Genomic DNA, 23,763 nt, shown 5'->3' on the forward strand with positions numbered 1-23,763 from the left:
GTGTGTGTGATATATATATATATATAAAAAAATATATTATGCCATACCCATTTACAGTAAAAGTTCTATGAGATTGTGAGGAAAAAACAACAGGAAATACTGGGAATACTCAGCGAATCTGGCAGCACAGTTACTGTTTCAGACCAATGACTTATCATTAACCTGAAATATTAACTGCTTTTCTGCCTTCAGATTTCCAGCCCCTGCAGTTTTTTTCCTCCAAGAATATTCTAAATACCAGTTTGAACTGTTTGCTGCAAATGAATCATTTCCATTTCCATGCTTCAAACTGCTCCAATAGACTTCCTGGGGCATCAACTGTATACCAGACGCGAATGTGAAGAAATGAACATTTTAGATCTAATGTAAAATCAGAAGAGAAATCATTTTAATACAGAAGTGTATTGTCTGCTTAACTTTAAGCTCTGGTTTATCAAGTCTATTGGCTTTGTTATATAATCCATCTACTTTCTTCACATTGCATCTTGATTGCAAGATGTAGAGATAACCTGGTCCAAAATGTCATCAATAACATTTGATTCGTAATTGATTTGTTCCAAGTCCAGTTCAGGTATAATACTTTGCAGAAGCTGTGCAACACCAATCCGTAGAGACTTGAGTTCCGCACTGTAAACAGGACAAAACATGTTCCTATATTAATTGTAACATCATTCCGTGTGGTGCAATAACAGTAGAGAGAATCGTCCTTGCATGGTTTTGGAGAAGCTACCACTGAAGGAATGCTCCAATTAAATCTATTGCAAGGTGCAACTGTAAAAATCTTTTGTTTTTCAGATCAAATATTTAATTATTCCAGTGTTATATAGCAGTAAAATCTGCATTAATATAATTTAAGTTCATTTTTTCAAGAGAGAGTTAGATTTAGCACTTAGGGCTAAGGGAATCAAGGGATACGGGGGGAAAAGCGTGAAACGGGGTATTGATTTTGGATGATCAGCCATGATCATATTGAATGGCGGTGCTGGCTCGAAGGGCCGAAGGGCCCAATAGCCAACTCTTGTACCTATTTTCTATGTTTAGAGATACAGCGCTGAAACAGGCCCTTCGGCCCACCGAGTCCTTGCCGACCAACGATCGCCGCACCTTAACACTATCCTACAAATACTAGGGATAATTTTTTACAATTTTACCAAGCCAATTAACATACAAACCTGTATGTCTTTGGAATGTGGGAGGAAGATTTCGGAGAAAACCCACGCAGTCATGGGGAGAACGTTCAACCTCCATACAGACAGCACCCATAGTCAAGGTCGCACAAAGGTCTCTACCGCTGCGCTACCATGGCATATTTTCAATGGTATCAATCCAAAGAAAAACTTTTGAGTAGCAAATACCATGGTAATTATAATGGCCTATGTTAGAAATATTCATAGTTTACATGTAATTTAGATTGTAGAGAAAGAACATGCAAATGGATAAAAAAACATTCAACTGAGGAACACAATGTAACTCAGAGCTGACGTCCAACTAGTCAAACTTGAAGCATTTATTCATTTGTCTATTCTTATTAATAAATCAATCCTACAGTGACCAGTGAATCTACCAATTTGCACATCATTGGAAGAAACCAGAACACGTGGAGGAAACCGACAAATCACCTTTAAAAACTCCACAAAGACAGCACCAAATGTTTGAACTCAGCGTTAGCAGCTCTAACAGTTAACCATACAACCATATAACAATTACAGCACGGAAACAGGCCATCTCGGCCCTACAAGTCCGTGCCGAACAACTTTTTTCCCTTAGTCCCACCTGCCTGCACTCATACCATAACCCTCCATTCCTTTCTCATCCATATGCCTATCCAATTTATTTTTTAAATGATACCAATGAACCTGCCTCCACCACTTCCACAGTTGCACAACTTCAAGCTATGATTATTTAACAAATTGTGCTAATTTACCCAAAATTAATTTGTAAATGTGCTTTGCCTTGAACCTGCTCTCACCAGTTAATTCAGAATTCTTGCACATTCTCTTTGCCTGACCTTGCTAATTACTACTAACTCTTGCTATACATCAGCCCCACCTTTGAATCTGTTGATTCACAATCCATCCTATTTTAATAAACATGCCATCCACATCCCAACATCGACAATCAGCCACTATAAGTGGCACGATGGCACAGCGGTTGAGATGCTGCCTTACAGCGTCAGAGACCCGAGTTTGATCCTGACTATGGGTGCTATTTGTACGTTCTCCCCGTGACCGCGTGGGTTTTCTCCGGTTTCCTCCCACATTCCAAAATAAATGCAGGTTTGTCGATTAATTGGCTTCTGTAAATCCTCCCTAGTGTGTACAATAAAAATTGAATAATCACTGCTCAGCAAGGACTCGATGGGCTGTAGGGCGTTTCCATGCTGTATCTCCAAACAAAAACTAAACTAAACCACTCGACACATGAATTTGAAAGTATTTTTAACTTCCTTCTGTGTTTGACCCTCAAACACAAAAATTGGTCACTGTATTCAAATGTTTACCTAGTATTTGCTGAAGACTTGCTCGGCCTTGCTTCAGTGACTTCCTGCTTTAAACATTCCACTTCATTCGAAAGATTTGCACAGTTCAACTGAAATGCATTATTTTCTTTTTGCAGTTGGTCAACCTTTGTAAAAAAAACAGAAGGTAATCTCACCTTTGTAAAGGTTATTTCCAAATGTCACACTATATTTTTGTGGCCATTATATACTGACCATACTTTGAAACTTTAAGAGAAATCGCAAACATTTCTGAAACTTTTTCTTTTAACCAGAATAGTGATTGGAAAAGCAGAACTGTCAGCACAGCCAATTTTCCAACCTAGGGCAGGACCATACAGCCAGAGATGACTGTGGCACCATCACAGCTAAAATAAGATTATAGCAAGTGCTGTAAAGGCCTACAGTAGATAAATCCCCAGATAAAGTCCGTGAGAAAGAAGGTGAGTGACAGGGAAAGACAGTTTAAAAAGAGCGCCAAGATCCAGTCCTTACGTGGAGCTCGGAGAAACAGCAAGCAGAAGCAGGGAGAATGGAGTATTGGCTTGAAAATCCTTGAGTAAGATGGTGAGTGACAGGGAAAGACCGTTTAAAAAGTGCGGCAAGACCTAATCGGCAGCGGGGAGTGCGGGGATTGGCTGAGGAATTTAATTCGCAAATTGGTAAATTGGTGAATTAGGCAATCAATCAGCCAATATAAGCAAGGTTTGCTCTAGGGGAGCGGCCTTGCCGAGGAAAGTACCTTGTGAGTAAAGTGCAAGTCTTTAGGGAACTGGAGAAGCAGCTGGATGACCTCTGGGCCAACTGGGAAAACAAGAGTTTGTGGACCGGACCTACAGTGAGATTGTCATGCCAAAGATACAGGAAAAGCGAAGGTGGCTGACTGGGAGAAAGGGGAGTAACCGTGGAGTGCAGGACACCCCAGTGGCTGTGCCAAATGAAAACGGGTACACCTTTTTGGGAGCTGTCGGGGCAGATGACACTTCCAGTCCAAGCGGGGACAGGTCGGTGGCTCCAATCCTAGCAATGAGATTCGACTGGCGAGACCGACGTCAGGCAGAGCTATAGTGGTGGGTGACTCCATTGTCCGAGGTGCGGACTGGAGATTCTATGGCGACAGGCGAGACACGAGGATGGTCTGTTGCCTCCCTGGTGCCAGGGTTCAAGATATCACAAACCGACTTCAGAACATCCTCGAGAAGGAAGTGTAAACAAACTGAAGGTTAACAGATTTTTAAACATTGAATTGAGGTTTGACTGAGATGTTAGTGTAAATACACAGTATATCCAATAACAAAACAAAAACCTTTTAAATGTACCTTTTACATTTTCAATTATACGTGTACAGCAACATTAGGGATGGATACAAAGCCTCCTCTCTCCCTCACCTCGGCCAGTCTGACCATCTATCACTCTTTCTCACCCAGGCATACAGACCTCACATTATGAGAACCAAGTCCAGTGTGAGAAACATAAAGACTTGGCCCGAGGGCGCAGCCGCCCAACTTCAGGACTGTTTTGAGCACACCGAGTGGGACCTGTTTGCAAATCAGGACGTACAAGAATACACATCCACAGTCATGTTCTATATACAGAACTGTATCAACAACGTCACTGTCGACAGGGAGGTCAGGTGCTATCCAAACAACAAAACATGGATGACCAGGGATGTCAGGAAACTGCTGAGGGAACGCAACTCAGCCTTTAGATCTGGCAGTGATGAATTGTACAGCACTGCCAGATCTAAACTAAAGAGAGCCATTAAAGAGGCAAAGACAGCCTATGGAAGAAGGTTAGAGGGGTATTTTAACGAGAGGGACCCTCGGCGTGTCTGGCAGGGCATTCAGCAACTCACAAACTACAAGGGCAAGGGGGGGGCGATCATCAGCAGCAGTAACAACTCGCTAGCTGAGAACCACTTTTTCGCCCATTTTGAGCTGAATGAGGCAGAGCCTGCACCTGCAACCACACCCAGCACTGACGACCTGGCACTCACTGCGAGTACGGAGGACGTCAGAAGAACACTCCGCAGGGTCAACCCCAGGAAGGCTGCTGGCCCAGATGGCATCCCAGGGAGAGTATTGCGGGACTGTGCAGACCAGTTAGCGGAGGTTTTTAGCAACATCTTTAACCTCTCTCTGTCAACGTGCACTGTCCCTAAATGCTTTAAGACTGCTACCATCATCCCTGTACCCAAATAAACATCCATTACCAGCTTGAATGACTATAGACCTGTTGCTCTCACTTCAACGGTGATGAAGTGTTTTGAACGGCTGGTCCTGGCCCACATTAAGTCCTCACTCCCATCCACCCTGGATCAGCATCAGTTTGCATATAGAGCTAATAGGTCAACGGAGGATGCCATCAACATAGCTCTACATTCTGCACTGACACATCTGGAGCGTCCTGGCTCATATGCGAGGATGTTATTTGTAGATTTTATTTAATATGCGAGGATGTTATTTGTAGATTTTAGTTCTGCATTTAATACCATCATCCCTAGCAGAATGGTGGACAAACTGTCTGATCTGGGTGTTAATGCAAACACATGCGGATGGATTAAGGACTTTTTAACAGACCGCCCACAGACTGTCAGGATGGGGCCCAATTACTCCCCAGTCCTGACGCTCAGCACAGGAGCGCCACAAGGTTGTGTGCCGAGTCCCGAAGTCTCTGCGGAGAGCAAACGTCTCACAGCCGCTGCTGCTGTCCTTCTACCGATGCGCCGTGGAAAGTATCCTCTCCTATGGAATCCTGGTGTGGTTTGCTAGCTGTACTGTGGCTGAGAGGAGGGCGCTGCAGGGAATTATAAAAACTGCACAGAGCATTACAAACGTTCAACTGCCCTCCTTGGATGATATATATAGGGCCCGATGCTTGCGCCGGGCCACAAATATCAAGCAGGACACATCCCACCCTGCCAACCACCTTTTCACTCTGCTACCCTCTGGGAGGCGATTCAGGTCTCTGAAGGCTCGCACCGGTAGACTAAAAAATAGTTTCTACCCATGTGCGATAAAAGAGCTTAATTCCAACAGAGAACTCTGGGGAAGCAAAATGTAATTCCAAGGAATGCCGCCAAATTCTTTTTAATTCTTTTTAAATACTTATTTATTATTTTACTAATAAGTGTACATATGTGTCAATGGTTGTCGTGTTTGTATTTTTTTTTAACCGGAGGAGATGTAATGGAATTTCGTTACACAGTATTGTGCAATGACAATAAACGTATTCATTCGTTCATTCATTCATACTTAAATATACTTTACCTTAGTGCAGACAGTCCATATGTAAAACGCTTTACACATCACAAAATTAGCAAGTGGTAAAATAGACTAATATGCCTCAGTAAAATATTCAATTCTGGACTTTGAGTTACATAATACTTTCAACATAAGTTTTCTATTAGCAGTAAAACAAAATAATATTATCCTTTTTAGTTCAAACACTTACTTTATCCTTTAATTGATCCCGCTCAGATTTGCATGTGTCTAACTGTCGCGACATGCCCTCAAGCTGCTGGGCTCGTTTGTCTTCCTCTCTTTCTATTCTACAAGCAACACATTCGTGCTTGGGATTCACCAATGCCTGGCTCTGTTGCTTTAACAATTCCACTTCCTTCAGTGCAAGTTCGTATTGGACTGTCTTTTGGAAATTGCTCAAGTTGTTGAAATCTTTCACGCGCTCGGTCTCATCCCCCATGATGAACTCATACTGGGTCCACTGGTGGCAGAGCTCCTTTTTAACGTGATTGCCAGATATTTCAAGAAGCTTTTTTGAGGTTTCCAGTTCCTTTTCTAACAATTCATTTTTTGCCTTCAAGCTGTCCCTCTGTTCGGTCATGGATTTCAACAAACTTTGCAGGATTTTTATCTTTTCGCTACTTTCATCTACACTTTCAGACGAGCACGGAAGCGAGACATTATGGGGCGGGTGAATTTGTACTCTCTCTTCAGTAGCACCATCAGAGAAGCTCTGATCTGGAGATGTAGTTCCCTCTTCCTTGACAGAAGTTTTCAAGTTCATTGTTTGCGTAGCTGAAGATATTGCTTCACGACTCCTGGGCAAATCATTACCATTGCAGTTGTTAATGGCAAAGCATGACATGTCCACACTCCCTCTGTCCTCTTTTTTAACGTTTGATAAGTCACAATTTTCTTCAGGCTTTGGTGTACTTTTCTCTTCAAGAAGGATTATGTCATCGTCAAAATTAAGGTCTCTGGCTGCATAACCATTCTTAGACACGCCATGTGAACTTCCATTTAGATTTTGTTTTTTTGGATTGGGAGTTACATCATCATAGTTAAGCTTTGGTATAGTACTAGAAAAAAAACAACAATAATTGCAGGACTATGCTACTCACTTAATACGGAAATGTGGAAGACAATTGTCAGATGTAAACAATTAAGCCTCTAAACCAAGTAAGTTTCCATTTAATTCATTTTAAAATCCTTAAACACTCATTTTGAAATGTGTAAAATATATAATCTTAGTTTGTACCATATCCTCAACTTGTAGAATATTCCAACCTTTCTCTTTGCTTGAAGTGCTTACATGCAGTTTCATCATTATTTTTCATATTTCTCCTGAATAACTGGTATTAATACAGAGCCCTCAATCAAATTCAATAATGTTCTCAGCCTATCATCAAATATGCAAATTGATCACTGTCAGGTAAAGTTTATTGAATTGCACTACTGGAAGATAAACATTATATACAGATGAGGGACAGCAGTTGGGAGCTCTCATGACTGTAGTTTTTTATTCACTGATCAATACAGCAAGTGCAATTGATTTCCTGTCAAGCAAAATTCCAAATCTAAGGACACACAATTCCGGAGTAAAGATCAGGCAACATCTCTGGAGAACATGGATAGGCACTGTTTCACGTCAGAACCCTTCTTCTGACTGATTGTAGTAGTGGGCGCAGAAAGTGGGAAGAGAGGTGCGGACGGGATAAAGGCTGGCAAGTGATGTGAACAGAGGTGAGGGGCAATTTAACTGGCAGATGGGTGGACAAAAGCCAGAGAAGAGAAGACAAAAAAGGCTATGAGAAACTTTTAGTTTAGTTTATTGTCACATGTACCGAGGTACAGTTTGCTACAGTTAGCATAACTTTGTATAATCAGTTTAGACTTTACTTTGGGCTTGGTTTTGTTGGTTGAGCGCTTATCCTGGTGTTGCAACACAAGTACTTTGTGTTTTAATTGTAATTAATTGTTCCGTGCTAACCAGTCAGCAGAAAGACAACAGTAAGACTGGTGGGAGAACAGCACCTCATATTTCGCTTGGGTAGTTTACACACCAGCAGTATGAACATTGACTTCTCGAACTCCGACTACGTTCTTTCTTTGTCCCGCCCACTCCCCTGACATCAGTCTGAAGAGGGGTCTCGGCCTGAAACATCACCCATTCCTTCTCTCCAGAGATGCTGCCTATCCCGCTGAGTTACACCAGCATTTTGTGTCTACCTTCAATTTAATCCAGCATCTGCAGTTCTTTCTTACACAAATAGAGTGAGGTTCTTGATTTCCCATTTTCCCAGGGTTGGGGAATTAAGAACTAGAGGGCATTGGCTAAAAGTCATAAGTGATAGGAGTAGAATTAGACCATTTGGCCCATCAAGTCTACTCCGCCATTCAATCATGGCTGATCTATCTCTCCCTCCGAACCCCATTCTTCTGCCTTCTCGCCATAACATCAGACACCTGCACTAATCAAAAATCTATCTCTATCATAAAAATATCCACTGACAGCATCCACAACCTTCTGTAACAAAGAATTCCACAGATTCACCACCTTCTGACTAAAGACATTTCTCATCATCTCCTTCCTAAAAGAACGTCCTTTAATTCTAAGCCTATGACCTCAAGTCCTACACTTTCCCACTAGTGGAAACATCCTCTCCACATCCACTTTCGCTATTCTGTATGTGTCAATGAAGTCCCCCCTCATTCTTCTAAACTCCAGCGAGTACAGGCCAGTGCGACAAATGCTCATCATGGGTTAATCTACTCATTCCTGGGATCATTCCTGTAAACCTCCTCTGGACACTCCTTCCTCAGATATAGTGCCCAAAATTGCTCAATATTCCAAATGCAGCCTCACCAGCACCTTATAGAGCCTCAGTATTATATCCCTATTTTTGTATACAAGCCCTCTTAAAGGGCTAGCATTGAGTTTGCTTTCTTTACTACCGATTCGACTTGCAGATTCCAGCACTTGCAAGTCCCTTTGCACCTCTGATTTCTGGTTCTTTCCCCATTTAGAAAATAGTCTACGCATTTATTCCTACTACCAAAATGCATGACTCCACACCTTGCTGCACTATATTACATCTGCCACTTCTCTGCCCACTCTTGTCCAAGTCCTTCTGCAGAGTCCCTGCTCTCTCTACACTACCTGCCCTTCCACCTATTTTTATATCATCCTCAAAATTGGCCGCAAAGCCTTCAATCCCTTCGTCCAAATCATTAATATAAATAACGTGAAGAGTAGCAGCCTCAGCACTGACCCCTGTGGAACTCTGCTAGTCACTGGCAGCCAACCAGAAAAAGCCCCCTTTATTGCCACTCTTTGTCTTCTGCCATTCAGCCAACCTGCTTTCCATGCTAGTATCTGCCCTTTGAAACCGTGGGCTCTCATCTTTCTTAGCAGCCTCCCATGTGGCATCTAACCAAAGGCTTTCTGAGAATCTAGGAAAATAACATCTACTGACTCTCCTTTGTCTGTCCTGCGATTTACCTCTGCAAAGAATTCCAGCAAATTTGTCAAGCAAGCCTCCCCTTCACAAAGCCATGCTGACTTCGGCCTATTTTATCGTGAACTTCTAAGTACTCCGTAACCTCATACTTTTTAATGGACTTTAAAATCTTACCAACTACCGGTCAGACTAACTGGCTTATAGTTCCCACTATTCTGCTTTGCTCCCTTGTTGTGCACCGGGGTATTATTGGCAATTTTCCCCTTCTGTCTCTATTAATTCTTGAAATATTACTGTCAATGCCTCCACCTCTTTCAGAACCCTAGGGTACAGTCCATCAGGCCCAGGTGACTTATCCACCTTCAGCCCTTTCAACTTCCCAAGCACCTTCTCCCTGGTAATAGCCACTCCACTAACGTCCAACCCCGGACTCTCTTGAATTTCAGGCACATCGCTGGTGTCTTCCACTGTGACGACTGATGCAAAAAAGTTATTCAATTCCTCAGCCGAGATGGCCTGTTTCCGTGCTGTAATTGTTATATGGTTATAACTTTGGTCTGAACTAACTTTTTCCTCTTCACACAGAGTGGTGAATATCTGGAATTCTCTGCCACAGAGGGTAGTTGAGGCCAGTTCATTGGCTATATTTAAGAGGGAGTTAGATGTGGCCCTTGTGGCTAAAGGGATCAGGGGGTATGGAGAGAAGGCAGGTACAGGATACTGAGTTGGATGATCAGCCATGATCATATTGAATGGCGGTGCAGGCTCGAAGGGCCGAATGGCCTACTCCTGCCCCTAGTTTCTATGTTTCTAAAGAAGCTTTTACTATCCTGCTTTATATTCTTGGCTAGCTTACCTTCGTACCTCATCTTTTCTCCCCGTATTGTCTTTTTGGTTATCTTCTGTTGTTCTTTAAACATTACCCAATCCTCTTGCATCCCGCTCATCTTTGCTACGTTGTACTTCTTCGCTTTAATTTTTATACTGGTTCGCTTTAATTTTTATCCAAGTTGTATCGTATGTCCTGGCTATTGTTTGGGGGCCTGTAAATAACTTCCATTAGGCTCCATCCACAATGATTCAACATCTTCTGATCCTAAGTCACCCCTCGCAGACTGAATTTCATTCCTAACCAACAGAGCTACCTCACCCCCTCTGCACACATTTCTGTCTTTCCGATTGGACGTATAATGCTGAATATTCAGCTCCCAGCTCCGATCCTCTTGCAGCCACGTCTCCGTAATGCCTATATCTTTTTTATTTTATTTGATTTTAAGTCCTGTTAAAAAATGTTAGTGGAGGTCTTCTATGTGGGGGGTGGGGGTGGGGAAGGGGGAAACTTTATTTCTTAGTAACCTACCTGGTCGGAGAGGCAGCATCCCTCCAAGCTGCTTCTTCGCCCCATCCTCGTGGCCTACCATCGAAAATGGAGCGGCGTTTCCTGTCGGGACCGGCTGGGACTACAGCTTCGGCGGCGGTGGCGCAGCGCTGGGATACCAACACGGAGCAGGCGATGCCTACCGGGTCACCGTGAGGTAAGCTCCGGAGCGCTGTGGCCGCCGACTCCCAACATCGCGGAGCTGGGGCTGCGGGCTTCCGGCCGTGGGTGGCGTTGGGTTTGGAGCGCCGCAGAGCCAGGGATCGAGTTCACCAGGGTCGGAGCTCCAACCGGCGCGGCCTGAGGACTACGAGTGCCCCGGTCTCCAGGGAGGCAGCCGATCCAGACTTTCCAAGCCGCTGAGGAATGTTTCACCCGACGCCGAAGTTCCATCTTCACGGCAAGAGGGCCCTGAAAATCATCGGACTGGCTGCAAGGCCACAAATGGGCCCCAACCTCGGGTGTTTCACAGAGGAAGAGGACTTAACTTTCTGGTGCCTTTCCCCACAGTGGAAATTTTTGATTCTGCTGTGGGGGGGACGTTTGTGTTGAACTCTATAATGTGTTGTGTCCATTTTATTCATTTTTTTAAACCTTTTTCTTTTTTTTTTTTTTTTTTGTATTTAATTTTTTATTATTGGAGATAGGTACATGATCTATTACATCTATTACATCATTATTACATCATTTTTAAATTGATGATATTGTCAGTTATTATTACATTGTCTCCAATACTTTTTGCATTTTTCTTCATTTTTTTTTTATAACTAGATAGGGCTAAAGGGATAGGTGAAATAGAGAGAGGGGAGAAGGAAAAAGAAAACTAAAATAAAAAATAAAAAAAGGAAAAGGAGTGAAAGAGGTAGTTGAAGAAGAATGGAAAAATTTGTTAAAGTTTAAAAACATCATTCGAGATATGTTCGTACATTTCGAAGTATAGCATTTCATCCAATCTTTAGTCCGGGTGCTAGTCAGGTTCCTGTGCTGAACTGTTCTGACCCTTTAAATAATCAATAAAAGGAGACCATGTTCCAACGAATAATTCCTGTTTATCCAACAGGGAAAATCTGATTCTTTCCATGTTTAAGGTCTCCGTCATTTCTATAATCCACATTTTGATTGTGGGGGCCGTAGGGCCTTTCCAAAATTTTAGGATTAATTTTTTTCCTGTTATTAAACTGTAATCGATAAAGTTTCTTTGTGTTATTCTAAGTGTTTGATTTGATTCTAATATTCCGAATATTATTAATTTTGAGTTGGGTTCCAGTTGTGTGTTGATTACTTTGGATATTATACTAAAAATATTTACCCAAAATTTTTTAATTTTTGTACAGTTTGTAAACATGTGCGATAACGTAGCTTCTAAATGTTGACATTTATCACATATAGGTGAGATATGTTGAAAAATTTTATGTAATTTTGTTTTGGCGTAGTGTAACCTATGTATTACTTTAAATTGTATTAGAGAATGTCTCGCGTTTAGTGAACATTGATGTATGTGTTGTAGACTTTCTTCCCAAGTGTCTTTCGTTATTACCTGGTTTAATTCTTTTTCCCATGCTTGTCTGTGTAAGTCCGTCAAAGGAATGTCACTATCTAATAAGATATTATATATATAAGATATTAATTTTTCTGTATTAGGATGCTTATTCCAACATTCATCTAGAATCTCTGGGTTTCTATTTCGAAAATTTTTAGAATTCGATTTAACATAATCTCTGAGTTGAAGATATCTGAAATAATCATTTCCTCGAAGTCCATAAATCTGTTGCAACTCCTGAAATGTCAAAAAAGAGCCTTCTTTGTAAAGGTGTCCTATATTTTTAATTCCATTATTCTTCCATTGTGTAAAACCCCCGTCTAAACATGAAGGCTTAAACAATGAGTTATTCACAATTGGAAGAAAAAGAGATAAGTTATCTAATTTTAATGTCTTTTTTAATTGTTTCCAAATTTTTATAGCACTAAATATTATAGGGTTTTCCTTATAAATTTTCTTGTTTAATTTAGACGTAGCAAATAATATCGCACCAATATCATAAGGCATACAATCTTCCCTTTCCAGTTTTAACCAGTCTGGTTGCTGGTCTATTTCTCCCAACCAGAAGTTCATATTTTTAATATTAACTGCCCAGTAATAAAACAAAAAGTTAGGTAAAACCAAGCCTCCATTATTTTTTGATTTACACAGGTGTCTTTTGCTTATCCTATGATTCTTATAATCCCAGATAAAATCATTAACAATAGAGTCCAATTTTTTAAAGAAGTTTTTTGCCAGGTATATCGGAATCGTCTGAAAAAGGTATAATATTTGCGGTAAAAAAATCATTTTTATGGCATTAATTTTACCAACCATTGAAATAGGTAATGTTTTCCAGTATTGGATATTCTTATGTAATTTATTCAATAATGGGGGGAAATTTGCTTTAAATAATGATGTATATATCTTAGTTACATAGATACCTAGATATTTAAATTTTTCATTTACTACTTTAAATGGGAATTGTTGTATTATCTGTTTGTTATGTTCCCTTATTGGCATAATTTCACTTTTATTCCAATTTATTCTGTATCCTGAAAGTGCACCGAATTGGTTTATTAGTTTTAATAGGTTTGGGATACTAATTTCTGGTTTTGTGATGTAAATTAATACGTCATCTGCATATAGAGAAATTTTATTCACTGTGTCTTTACTGTTATACCCATATATTTCCGGATGCCCCCTAATTCTTTCTGCAAGTGGCTCAATTGCAAGTGCAAATAGTAATGGAGATAACGGGCATCCTTGTCTACACCCTCTAGATAGACTGAATTTAGATGACAGTCTTTGGTTGGTAAGTATTCTGGCCGTAGGATTTGTGTATAGCAGTTTTATCCATGTGCAAAATTTCTCCCCTAGCTGCATCTTTTCCATCACCGAAAATAAATAAGGCCATTCGACCTGATCAAATGCTTTTTCAGCGTCAAGTGAGATTATTGCTAAATCTTCATTAATAATTCTCTTGGTATATATAATATTAAATAATCTTCTTAGGTTATAATATGAATACCGTTTCTGAATAAAGCCTGTTTGGTCAGGGTGTATTAATTTATTCATCACTGTACTTAATCTACGTGCTAGTATTTTAGTTAGTATTTTCTGATCTGTATTCAGAAGTGCAATTGCTCTGTATGATCCCGGATCTTCCGGATCTTTATCAGCTTTAGGAATAAGCGTTATTATAGATTCATTTAAGGTATCTGGGAGTTTCTGTTGGGTGTAGATATAATCATATAGTCTTTGCAAGCGTGGGCACAGCAAATCATGAAATTTCTTGTAAAATTCTGAACCTAGACCATCTGGCCCTACTGCCTTACCATTTTTAAGAGAGCCAATAGACTCCTCAATATCCTTTATCGTAATTTCCCTTTCTAATAATTCTCTATCCTTTGAATCTAAACCTTTTAAATTACATTTTATTAAAAAATCTGCTATTCCTTCTGATTGTGCTACAGTTTTAGTTGAATAAAGGTTATGATAGTATTGTATTGTAGAAATCTATCATTTATATCCTTGGGCATTTTTAATAATTCTCCTGTCTCTGTTCTAATTTTATGAATTATTTTTTCCCCTTCCATTTTTCGCAGCTGGCGTGCTAATAATTTTTGTGGTTTGTCTCCAAATTCAAAATGTAATTGTTTGGTTTTTTGATAAAGTTTTATTACTTGTTCTGAGTACATTTTATTTAATTTATATTTCAGTACAGCAATTTTATTATGTTTTAACGTAGATGGCGTTCTCGCGTTTTCTGTATCTAGTTGCTTAATTTCACTTTCCAGTGCTTTTTGTTTAATCCTGTTTTCTTTATTATAAAATGCTTGGGCAGAGATTAATGTACCTCGAACATACGCTTTGAACGTCTCCCACATAAGAGAAGCAGGTGTGTCAGGGTTGTCATTTACCTCAAAAAATATTTGAATTTGTTTAATAATATATTCCTGGCATGATCTTTCGTTCAAGATTTGCGGGTTAAGTCTCCAATATGTTTGTTTCTCGGACATTCCATTTAATTTAATCATGAATGTTACCGGTGCGTGATCTGAGATTATAATGTTATGATATTTTGAATTATAAGTAAATGGAATAAACGTAGAATCAACTAAAAAGTAATCTATTCTTGAGTATGTTTTGTGTACTGGTGAATAAAATGAATATTCCCGTCCGGTTGGGTTTTCTATTCTCCAGATATCCTTAATATTAGTGGTATTAATAAATGAATTTAAAAAAACACTTGAGTTGGATGTTGATTTTTTTTGCCTTGATGATCTATCTAAGTATGGGTCTAATGTACAATTGAAGTCTCCTCCAATTATTAATTTGTATTGTGCAAATTCAGGAATTTTATTAAATGTTTTGTTAAAAAAAGTGGGGTTATCGAAGTTAGGCCCATAAACATTTAGAAGGATCACTTTTTCACCATTTAACTCTCCAACCACTATAATATATCTGCCATCCATATCCACTATTATTGAGGAGGTCGCAAAAGGAATTCCTTTACGAATTACTATTGCTACTCCTCTTGACTTGTGGGAAAAAGAAGAATGATATGATTCAGCGATCCACTTAGCTTTAAGTCTGTGTTGTGATTCCTTTTTAAGATGTGTCTCTTGAAGAAATATTATATCTGTTTTGATTTGATTTAGGTGTGCCAAAACTTTACTTCTCTTAATTGGTTCATTGATTCCCTTGACATTCCAACTACAAAATGTTATTCCCTGACCCCTTCTTGTCATGTTAGCATCTTGCATATTGCTTTTGTGGTGGTCTATAATCGGGTAGAAGGAACAACACATAGAACCTGACCCTGCTCCCAAACCTCAGATAGATGAATTTAAATTCAAATACATCATTCTTCCGATCATATCTCCTTGCCTTGGTCTTGTTTTTCCATTCAAACCTTGAGTTAAAGAAGTATTTAAAGAAAGAAAAGTGATAGGGTTGGTTAGTGTAGGGTGAAGAAAAAAGAACTACATCTACAATTAGTGTAGTTAGTGATAGCCACACTAACGTGGCTAGAATTCTAAAGACTTCCGTAGCCTTTGTAAAATGAGAAAATTCCCAGCTCCGTGCCCGAGGAAGAGGAGAGAAAAAAAAAAAAAAAAAAAAAAAGGGAAATTATATTTAACATTCAATCAACTTCTTTGGGAGTATCAAACTTATTTACCTAGTCATACTTATACCCACACAATATATATACACCTACCTACGTACACGTATATATATATATATATGTATGCATACCCACATGTATACTAGTGTCAACACGTAACCCTGCAGAAAGGTTCAAGACAGCAAAATGATTTTAAATTGAAAGATAGAGCGAAAAAAAGAAAAGGAAACCCGTCAATCATAATTATCATATAGGTTGATTTACCTCTTACATATCTTTCTATATACTATATTATGTAATTCCTTTCTTCATTTATCAAAGACTATTAGTTATTGATCATTGTTATCCATCTTATACCGTATTAACTTTTATAAGAATTAATAATGTTAATAATTTTAGTGGAAATAAGGATATTTAATAAGTATTAGTTGTTACCTATATAGTTAAATATGAATTTACATATAATAGTAATGATTAGTAACCTAAAAAGAGCTAAAACAAAAAAGAGAGAAAAGAGGGAAAAACCCTCGAAAAATCGCAGTTTTTGTCCAGTGTCCTCCATCATTTTCGATTTCCAAGTGTCTATAAAGTTCTTGAACGAATTTTAAAGGTCCTTTTAGATCTGATGGTCATCTTAGTCCTTGGCTCCTAAGGAGTGGTGTGGGTTCTTCAGTCTGTAGGCACGTTACCAACTACCTTGGCGTATTCGAGTGCTTTTTCGTGCTCTGTAAAAAAGAACACATTGGAATTGTAGGTGACTCTTAGCTTTGCGGGGATAGAGTAGGCTGTATTTCAAATCCGGTACACTCTTCAATATTCTTTTGGTCTCGTTGAACAGCATTCTTTTCTTGAAGACCTCTGTCGAGTAATCTCGGTAGATGCTAAATCTCTCGCCTTCAAAAAACAGTTGACCGCTCCGAACACTTTTCTTCATTATCTCATCAAATTCATGATCCTGTAGGACTTTTACAATAATTTGTCTTGGATGGACATCATCTTGAGTACGACGTCGCTGCGCTCTATGGGCTCGGCCGAGTAGAGGTTTGTGATCCAATTTTAGGACTGTATGTAGTAGGTCTGCCACAAAATCCCGAGTACCCATTTCCTTCTCCCTTCCTTCCTTCACCCCTACAATTCTTAGGTTCTTTCGTCTTTGACGCCCCTCCAGATCGATACATTTATCATTTAATTTGCTCACCATGTTTGTGAGGCGTTGGTTTTCAGTAAGGAGCTGATTTACTGTTTCTGCACTCGTCATCGCGCATTTCTCAAGCTCGGTTATCGCTATTCTGTGTTGATCGAGTTCTTGGCGAATGGGGTCCACCTCTATTTGAGCCTTTGTTTCCACCGAAACGAGTCTGGCTTCCATCACTTCCATCTGGTCTTTGACCTCTTCCTCCCTCGTCCTCTTCCAGTTTTCAAACATTTGTTGAACTGTAACGAGCATTTCTGCTCTAAAATCTACCTTGAAGGTGTCTAGTGATTTTTGAAATTTCTCACTAAAAGTCTTCATTTCAGCAGCCAGACAAGTCTTCATTTCAGCAGCCAGAAAGATTTTAAGATCTTCCATTTCCCCTTTTTTCCCCCCTTTAATCTTCCTTGGAGGATCTTCCTGGGCCATCGTTGTAACTGAGGCCGAGGCTTCTGTAGGGCCTTCCTCTTCCATCTGGGGTCTTCCTTTAGCCGATTTTTTTGTTGTTCCACGGGGGGGGGTGTGTTGTAGCGACATACCTTAAGTCGCAGGCCTGATGACGTCACGCAGGCTGCCGTTTCAGATTGCGATCGCTGCAGGTAGGTCCCGATTTTTCTCCCGTTTTTTGTTTTCCTCGGTACGGAGCTGGTTGGCGCTGGACTTAGTTCTCCATAGCGCCACCGGAAGTCCCTTTTTCTATGGTTTATATGGAAACTTATTATTTAATTTATGTAAAGCACTTTGGTGTCAATGCGAGTTGACTTAAAACGTGCTATATAAATAAAACTTACTTACATCATACCTGCCAATTTCCAACTGTGCTACCAGCTCATCCACTATGTTCCTTATGCTACGCGCATTTAAATATAATGCCGTCTATATCTTTCACTTCACTTATCCATAACCAGTCTGAAGAAGGGTCTTGACCCGAAACGTCATCCATTCCTGCTCTCCAGAGTTGCTGCCTGACCCCCTGAATTACTCCAGCTTTTTGTGTCTACCTTCAAATATAATACATTCAATTTGGTGTTGACCACCCCTCCTCTCACAAACATCCTGATTTTATCCAACCTTATTCTCTTCTCCTTTTAAACTTTCTGTCCTGTTATTTCTGGAGACTGACGTGACCTTCCCTGCACTCTCTTTCCCGTTAACTCCATGCATACACTTCCATGTTGTTGACTCCATCTCCCAACCATTATTTAGTTTAAACCCACCCGTGCAGCGGGTGAGAGGGGAATGATTTAATAGGAACCTGAGCGGCAACTTTTTCACGCTGTGGGTGACATGTACATGGAACGAGCTGCCGGAGGAAGTAGTTGAGGCAGGTACAACATCTAAAAGACACTTATATGGTATATGGATAATAGATAAGAAAGGTTTAGAGTGATAAGGACCTAATGCGATGCTTAGATAGGCATCTTGGTTGATAAGGACGGGAAAATATTGTTTCCATTTTGCATGACTGTTCGCATTAATGAGTGGAGTTAAATGTGACTGGACCAGAAAAATGCCATTGAAAACTGTACTTGGGTTTTACTCTACAGCTATGAAATGTCCTATGATATGAACAGCATTCAAAATGTGACTAACCTTTCACCATCAGTTGATATTTGTGGAGATGACAGTGATTTGACATCCATAATTTTAAGACTACTTAAAGGAGAGACAGAAGTACGAGATGAAATGCCTTTCAGATCAGATTCCACACTCATTTCTCCACTAACCACACAGATTATGATCTTCGGTATATTTGAAGATACTTTAGCAGTTTCGGGAGAATCCTTTTCCCCGGGCAGTTGAACCTAAAAGTTGTGCAATAGAAAGACAAATATATTATGAGAACACGATCAACCAAGTATTTGACATCAGAACATAACTGCTGCCTTGACATATATTAGACATTACTTTTATATCAATTCTACCATTAAAGAGAAAATAGTTCAAATTTAGCCACATCTGAAATTGGCAGGTCTTCAAATCCAGCCTCAGTGTAATGACAGGCCCAGTGGAACAGGATGCCACAATGTTGGAAGGCAGTGTTCAATCCTTTGCATATGATTGTTAACAGGTCGATATGATAACTATTGTAATAAGTCCGATGTTAATTAACATACCAATCGATCAACTGACCCCCAAAAAAACAGTACAACTGTTTTCTCCATAAGCTATCTTTTACAAGTCAAGGATTCTACTAGTTTTCTCCAGCAGGTTTATTGGTTCAGGTACAACAAACTTGAGGACTTAAACATACAAGGACCATTCAATGCTGAACTGAGAACGTGCTATACCAATAACAAAGATCGGCAGATGCTAGTTTACCAAAGAAAGGCACAAAGTGCAGATCATTCATATTTAGTATGGCATAGGAACTGGTCATTCACACCATGCAAGCTCTTTACCGAGTAGAAACAAGGAACTACAAATGCTACCAAAGATGACAAAGGGCCGTAGGCGCAAGATGCAAAATCACGTACAATGAAGTGTAGTACGCAACAGAGCGGAACGTCGCCATTTTAGGAAGCAAACCCCACCACCTTGCAACGCGGCCGTTATGCCCAAAGATTATAAAGTGCCGTACGGTGCTTTATCATCTTTGGTTATGCCTCTCGCAGTGTAGTCAGTGTTATGGGGGAACAGTATGTGAGATGATACCATAAAAATACAGAATATAGCTCATCTATTAATTCACAGATTTTAGTTATTTTATTTTTAAATGCTTTCCCCACACTTAATCTCTCTGATTTTATTATTTTTTTACTGTTTTAAGTTCCTTCTCCTGGATTAGAAGCAACATTGATTTAAACCAACGCTCTATTTCTCTCTTTGTCTCATTTCTCACATGTCTCATTTCTCACATGATAAAGGCATTCAACCTTTATGGTTTATGTTAATGGTTTAATTATACATGTATTTTGAAATTATTAAACGAGCTCTGAACTTTCAGCTATGAACTTGATATCCTGATGGTACTGAATCTATTCATAAAAAAGAGTTGACATCAAATATTACATTTGTGCAATGAATCAATATCTGGTCAATGATGCATTATAACAATATCTAAAATCATTCTTTTGTCATGTCTACGTCAAGTTCTTGACCCAGAGATATTATATTGGATGTATTGCAACAACATGTGTACTTTACTCATGTCCCACTTTTTTAATTTCTTACACTTCCTTTTAACGGTCATGTCCTTCAGTTTTCTATTCTTAAATTTGAGTCCATAATGTTTGTGAACACTCAAAAAGATTGAGACAATTCTAGCCTTCATTCTCTCGCTGCACAAGTTCATGCCCTTGTATTCTTGTGTGTTGTGTATTGCTTAGCTTAGCAGATGGGAAATGTTGTTCCTGGTCATTTTGACATTGTTAAATTAGTGCGAAACACTTTATCACACACTTCACAGAACGCTAGAAAGTATTCAGAAGACACCATCAAGGAACCGAAGTCAAGACACATCATGTGTCATATGCTTTATGATGGATGAATACGAGGGCAGGATCATTTGATGGTGCACCAGGTCGTAGGAAAACTTCTCTGCATGTGTGGCATTTTGAGGACAGTTCATGATTCTGCGAGATGTGATTGTCTCGGAATCCGCCCTTTCGCCGAATAATACAGAACAAATCTCAACAATATCCTGATTAAGCAGATGTGAACAGAAAACAAACGTCTGTGCTTTCCTTCATGTGCTGCCACAGCTGTGAAATGTAAGAAATTGCAAGCCACCATCCCTTGAGAAACAACACATTTTTTGATCCAAGCACTGTCAAGCTTTGGAATACAGGCAAACTTGAATCGAAGTATGACGTATGTAGCAATGTTACAAAATTTTGAGATTTTAAAAATCCAGTCTACAATTTATCCCATCAGATAAAGCATAAAAAGTTTAATTTGACACCTAATTCACTTTCATATCTTCAGTATTAAAAAAGTTATGGCCATTTTCATACTCGGAAATTATCATCTTGTTCCCTATTGCTTTTCCATTGACAAAAGCTGTGATTGAGGACAGTCAAAAGCCCATAACTTTCTTAAAAATCAAGAGAACTGAATGAAATTTTCAGTTATTTTAGATTGAAGCATTCTGAAACAAATATAAAACATCTCACTTGGATGACCTGAAATTAAAGCATATAATGAGTTAATTACCTAATTGTAGTTAATTACAAAATTGACCGTTGTGACGGAAATAGTAATAAACACCCAGACTGCCCTGAAAATTCAAAAATGTGATATTCTCAAGATCAGAACTTTAATATTTTTGTATTATATGCTGTAAATCCGTAACAGATGGGTATATAAATTATAATTTCTAGCAATAGACCAAGTCTTTATGGAGAAGATCAGTTCCTAGCTGGTACATTGGCATATCATAATCAGTAGCATCATCATACTCCTCAGATTGTAAACAATAAGCAACTCTGTACAACTTGTTTTTCCTCAACTTTTCAATTTTGGCATTGTAAAATACAAGTTTTTGCTCTTCAAAACACACAAGACATGCCTTTCTGCCCACTACTTTCCTATTAACAATGTCCTGTAGATTCCATTTCTTAAGAAAATGATTTTTTTTTTTTTTAAATAGCCTAAGTATCCAAATAACAAACTAATCCCATTCACACAAGATTTCACAATATAACATGATTTTTAAATCTCACTGTCATGAATTTATATCCCAGATGGAAGGAATTTAATGTTTAATTCCCATAAATTAATCTAGAAACATTCACTCAATATAATTTAAATTATTATTTTTTTGCACAATACATGGGACTAAAACTGATATTTAGTCTAAAAATATTGACTATGTGTAGACAATAACACAAAATATAGACGATTTAGATGCTTTCATGCAATGATTGTCCAAAAAAAGAGCATTAAAATCATCTTGCGAGTGAGTTTTTCTGGAACGCGATCGATCGGAACGTTGCATTTGCAGTGAATTTGAACCCCATATCGGCAGGAAAAACACTGCTGGCCGTATTGGGCCCAAATCACATTTACGCAAATGAAAATTAGATTAAAGTCATCCCGAGAAACAGGTTTATATGTAAAATAAACTACTTACATTATGTTTTGTCCCCTTCATGCGATCCGTCCGTAGGCATTGAGGGTGTTAGAAGCCGCTTTTTATTTTAATATAATTATTGAATTGACTCGCGACTAAATAAATTAAAAAAATCGGGAACTGAAGTCGGAACGATTGTCCTTCAGCAGCTTAGCAGCCCGAGAAAAGCCGCCTCCGATAAGCAGGAGAAAACCGCATTTTAATCCCCCCCCCCCCCCCCCCCCCCCCCCCCTTAAAGGCGCCAAATTCCAGCACACAGCCAGTGGCAGAAGGTAAGCTTTGTAACATCGCCAACGTATATGCGTAGAATTTCTGAAATAGGCTTCCTCAACTTCTTGGGGTCCTTGAAAAACCTGCTGTTAAATGAATCAAACAGTCCATCAATTATTTAAATGAACTCCCCCCTATGTACAGCCCCCCAGGAAACTTTCCAAGAGTTGAATACGCGTAGACGCCCGCTGCTACCAAATGGCTGAGCACCTGCGCTGCCTTCTTAACTCTCATTTTAGAGAAGCTGTTTAGAACAAAGTGGCCTTTGGTCAGTTTATGGGCTTTTCTAATGGGCAACTGCAAATCATGTTCATAAAAGTTGCAAATATGTGCCCATCTAATACGTTTCTTACTGCCATCCTCTCCCTTGACTTCAAATATATACTATTCCAAATTTGACCTAGTGTTTTTTAACAAGTGTGGTGGGTCATGCATACAATAGATCTTGGCTCCCCTGTGGATGAAGAAAGGATGTCTTCTGTCACACCCAAGAGGGTGTAGAGTCGAACATTGCTTGAACCTTGGTCACAAACCACGACCTTTGGCTGTAGTCCAGTGTCCTTCACCTTTTGTAAGCATCCCTTTAGTAATGGTTCCACTTTGTCAGCCGTTGTGGTGTCTCGCGACAGAAAGTAACCTAAAGATTATTTCCATTTTCCAATCAAGCCCCTAACCATGAAAACGAGAGCATGGTTGGCAGGCCGTGACGTCGTCCCTAGGGATCCAAAGTCCTCAAACCCCTCCACTGAATCTTCTGTAATATTGTATGAGGCCTGCACGCACACTAATTTCATCAAAGGACACTACACAGAACATCCCTCTCTGTTATTTCTGCTACACTGTCTTTCAAAAGTTCAAAGACCTTAGGGGGAAACCCAGGACCCACTTTGATATTACTCAACCATCTACGCAGTAATGTGATTAATGGAAGGGTGGAAATGCGCTTGCAGAACCGGTATGCACGGGGACTTTGGTAGTAGAGGGACAAGGCAACTACCTTGTCTGAATAACTCCATCGTCTTCCTCTTTTACGTCCTGACGCATTCTGCAATTGTGACGCAAAGAAAGCCAGTGCTGGTCCTTGTAAAAATTCACCTGCTCCTCTGATCAAGTCACTAATTGTTTCACTTTCTTTAGTTACCTTTTCCATTGATCGTTTCAACTGTTCAACTCTTTTTATGAGGTGTAAAGTATGCTGTGTTTCCTTGTTCAGAGCTCTGCCATAATTTCCAGTTGGTGGGAATTGAAGATCATCTGTATCAGGAGGTGGAGAAGCACTGCTGGGTTCATTCTCATGAATTTGGTCTGTATCTAAGCAGTAAGAATGTTCGGCCTGTACGTTGTCTGACACTGCCAAAAAAAATCATGAGATAGGGAAAGAGAAGTATACAAATGAAATAGATTTAGCATATACATGTAAATAAATCAGCATCTACTACTAATTATCATTTAAAATAGATGTGACGCACCAATTTCAGTCTATCAAAAGAAAACCATGA

General features: G+C 39.5%; 1 protein-coding gene across 1 annotated transcript in view; it reads right to left on the reverse strand.

Annotated features, from left to right (window-relative positions):
- Nucleotides 1-366: 366 nt before the first annotated feature.
- The window catches only part of LOC129702495 (uncharacterized), a 31,622-nt gene continuing 8,225 nt past the window's right edge, over nt 367-23,763 (reverse strand). Inside the window, exons 5-9 of the mRNA XM_055644222.1 lie at nt 23,406-23,614; nt 18,514-18,725; nt 5,951-6,818; nt 2,501-2,625; nt 367-627 (exon numbers count right to left, since the gene is read on the reverse strand). Of these exons, the coding sequence (XP_055500197.1) occupies nt 474-627; nt 2,501-2,625; nt 5,951-6,818; nt 18,514-18,725; nt 23,406-23,614 (1,568 nt within the window). The 3' untranslated portion in view covers nt 367-473. The remainder of the gene's footprint in view (nt 628-2,500; nt 2,626-5,950; nt 6,819-18,513; nt 18,726-23,405; nt 23,615-23,763) is intronic.

This window comes from Leucoraja erinacea, chromosome 13 (genome assembly GCF_028641065.1).
Source record: "Leucoraja erinacea ecotype New England chromosome 13, Leri_hhj_1, whole genome shotgun sequence".
Taxonomy (NCBI): Eukaryota; Metazoa; Chordata; class Chondrichthyes; order Rajiformes; family Rajidae; genus Leucoraja; species Leucoraja erinaceus.